Below are 2,441 nucleotides of genomic sequence, written 5' to 3' on the forward strand. Positions count from 1 at the left end.
CGTTGCATCGCAGCTCCCCAGAGCCCGCGCTGGATCCCAGCCTGGGAAGAGCCAGGATCTTGAGTGGATGACTCGGAAGGTGGACTCATCCCAGGAGATGCCCGGCTCCGGCTCCGGTGCTGGCTGTCCTGCAGGCGTGAGGTCTCTTCTTCCTACCCTGGCTCCTAACGACCTGTCCAACCGGTAATGAACTCCTAACATCCTTAGAAGCTATAGGATGGGATCAGCGTGCTTTGCTGGACTCTCCCTAACCCCTGTGCTTAATCATCAGCATCGTTAGAGGGCTGCTTGCTCCTCCAGCTCCGGGCAATGATTTAATAGCAACTGCTCCAGCACGGTGCTGAATCCCATGAGGATACAGGCTAAGGGCTCTGCAAATGTAAATATAAGAGGAGGAGCGGTCTGTCAATGCCAATTTTAAGGGATGTCCACCGTGGAGCTCTGTCTTCCAGAGCTGGGACCGTGATGGTGGCCGGGGCGTCCTCCTGGTCCCTAGCCATGGAGGGCAAAACTACTCGTGGAGTGAAAAAATCTGCTTAAGTCCATTTAAAACCCTGAAACAACCATAGCTACGTCTCCAAGCCTGGGTATTTATAGCTCATGTCATCCCCCATGCTTGCAACCACCATCGGAGGTGGATGCCGGGCTGCAGGACGTGGGAATGCCAAGCCCAGCCCTGGCGAGACCGGGGCCCTCCACGTGCCTATTTTTGGGGGGTTTTGGCCAGCAGCGATTCTCAGATTGAATCCCACTAATTAAAATTATTTGGCAACATCTCTAAACCCCACATATTCTGTGGCTTATTCTCGTTGCTTATTCTCTCATCTAAGGCGATGGTCCCGTGGCTTTAGTCCTGAATATTTCAGAGCTGGTTCGGGCTGGGGGTTTTGTTCTCAAGAGCTTTTCCCGTCATCCTGTTTTTAAAAAATAATTTATTTCATTTAATATTTTCCCCCTTTTGGTTGTTTTCTCTGGGCGTAGCGCAATGGCAGTGTAAAGCGCAGGGATGTGGTCCTCCTCCTGCACAGGCTGGCACCCCGGCTTTGCCTGCATCCCCGTGGGGACCCCATCCTGCTCCCCCCATCCCAGGCTGGGGCTGCCGGGCTGCAGCCGGTGGCCCTTGTACGACGCCGTCGGGGACGCTTGCACGAGCGGTTTTGCTTTTGCAGCAAGAAGAGGAAATGATTTGATGCTTTCACACTGCTCTTTGCAATTTCTGGTTCTCTTTTTTTTTGGTGTTTCTTCTTAACCTCCCCTCGCCTTCCTCTTGCGCTTGGACACTGGCAGCTTCTCCGTCCTCCGGCCATGATCCTCGTGTTTATTGAGCTTTTTCTAGGAAAATCCTGCATCTTCTTGGGAGGAAAAAGAGAAAAAACAAAAAAAAAAAGCCCAGCTCTTGCTAAACTCTTGAGTTTCCAGCTGGTGACCCCTTGCATGTGACCGGGGTTGGGCTGGAAAGTTTCCTTGGAGGAAGGAGAAACGGATTTGGCTGGCGTGGAACGTCAAAACCAGAGAGGGAGCCCCCCTCCATCCTGATTTTGCTTCGGACTGGGGGATGCTCAGAGTGTTTTTGGGCTGGCGCAGGCTACGGCTCCTCTCCAGGATGTGTTTTGCCGTGTGCTGGAGGCTGCCGAGCTGCTGTGCCGGCACCACCAGTGGACACTGCTCCCAGCTGATCTGGCTGCGCGGCGCCATGGGTTGGCATGGGATGGTGACCGCCGAGCCGCTGGGAAGGTGGGTGCGAGCGATGGAGGTGGGAAGGCTGCGGGCAGGCGCTTGCTTTGGGTATTCGGTGCGTGATGGGGCCGAAGTGGCAATTTTTGCGGGAGCGGGATTTGGCCGGTGCTGGTGGACGGGGCCAGGTTCTGCACATCCCCTGTGGATCCTGCCCGGCCATAAATTGCTCTGGCACAAAGAGAAACGGGGTGCAGGTTTGCCGGCGTCACTTTGGCAGGATGCTTGGGACTTCTTGGGCGTGCAAGCCACCGTACAGATGGTTTCTGTTAATTATGGGCAAGTTATTTATGTACCGGCGGTGTGGGTGTTAACGTGTGGGCGGGTATTTTTGGTTTTAAGGTGTGTGTTTACGTGCTGGCTGTGCGAAAGGGCGTGGCGGAGCTGCAGGGGGGCATCGGCAGGCAGCGTGTCTTCCGCCACCGGTTTGGGTGGCAGGGGATGGCTGGGGTCACCGTCCCGGCATGGCACGTGCTCTGCTGGGGTGTCCAATGGGGGTGGGTTTGACCACCCATGGGTGCTGCTGGTCCCTGTCCCACAGGCTCAGGGATGGCTGGGGGAGGCCGGGGGCTCCCCACTGCATTGGTCCTTTGCAGAGCACTGGTCCGTCTAGGCTAGGATGGTGTCCTCCATCAGCTCTTTGTTTCCTCCATTGGCTTGTCGGCGGCATCCTCCATTGGCTCGTCCATGGCGTCCTCCATTGGCTC

The 2,441-nt window shown here is 56.0% G+C and overlaps 1 protein-coding gene across 1 annotated transcript in view; it reads left to right on the top strand.

The window, feature by feature from the left end:
- Positions 1-1,286: 1,286 nt before the first annotated feature.
- Positions 1,287-2,441, top strand: part of ST3GAL4 (ST3 beta-galactoside alpha-2,3-sialyltransferase 4) — an 18,268-nt gene continuing 17,113 nt past the window's right edge. Inside the window, exon 1 of the mRNA XM_035897463.1 lies at positions 1,287-1,734. Within this exon, the coding sequence (XP_035753356.1) occupies positions 1,556-1,734 (179 nt within the window). The 5' untranslated portion in view covers positions 1,287-1,555. The remainder of the gene's footprint in view (positions 1,735-2,441) is intronic.

The sequence above is a fragment of the Egretta garzetta genome, unplaced genomic scaffold, assembly GCF_000687185.1.
Source record: "Egretta garzetta isolate BGI_Z169 unplaced genomic scaffold, ASM68718v1 scaffold207, whole genome shotgun sequence".
Classification (NCBI taxonomy): domain Eukaryota; kingdom Metazoa; phylum Chordata; class Aves; order Pelecaniformes; family Ardeidae; genus Egretta; species Egretta garzetta.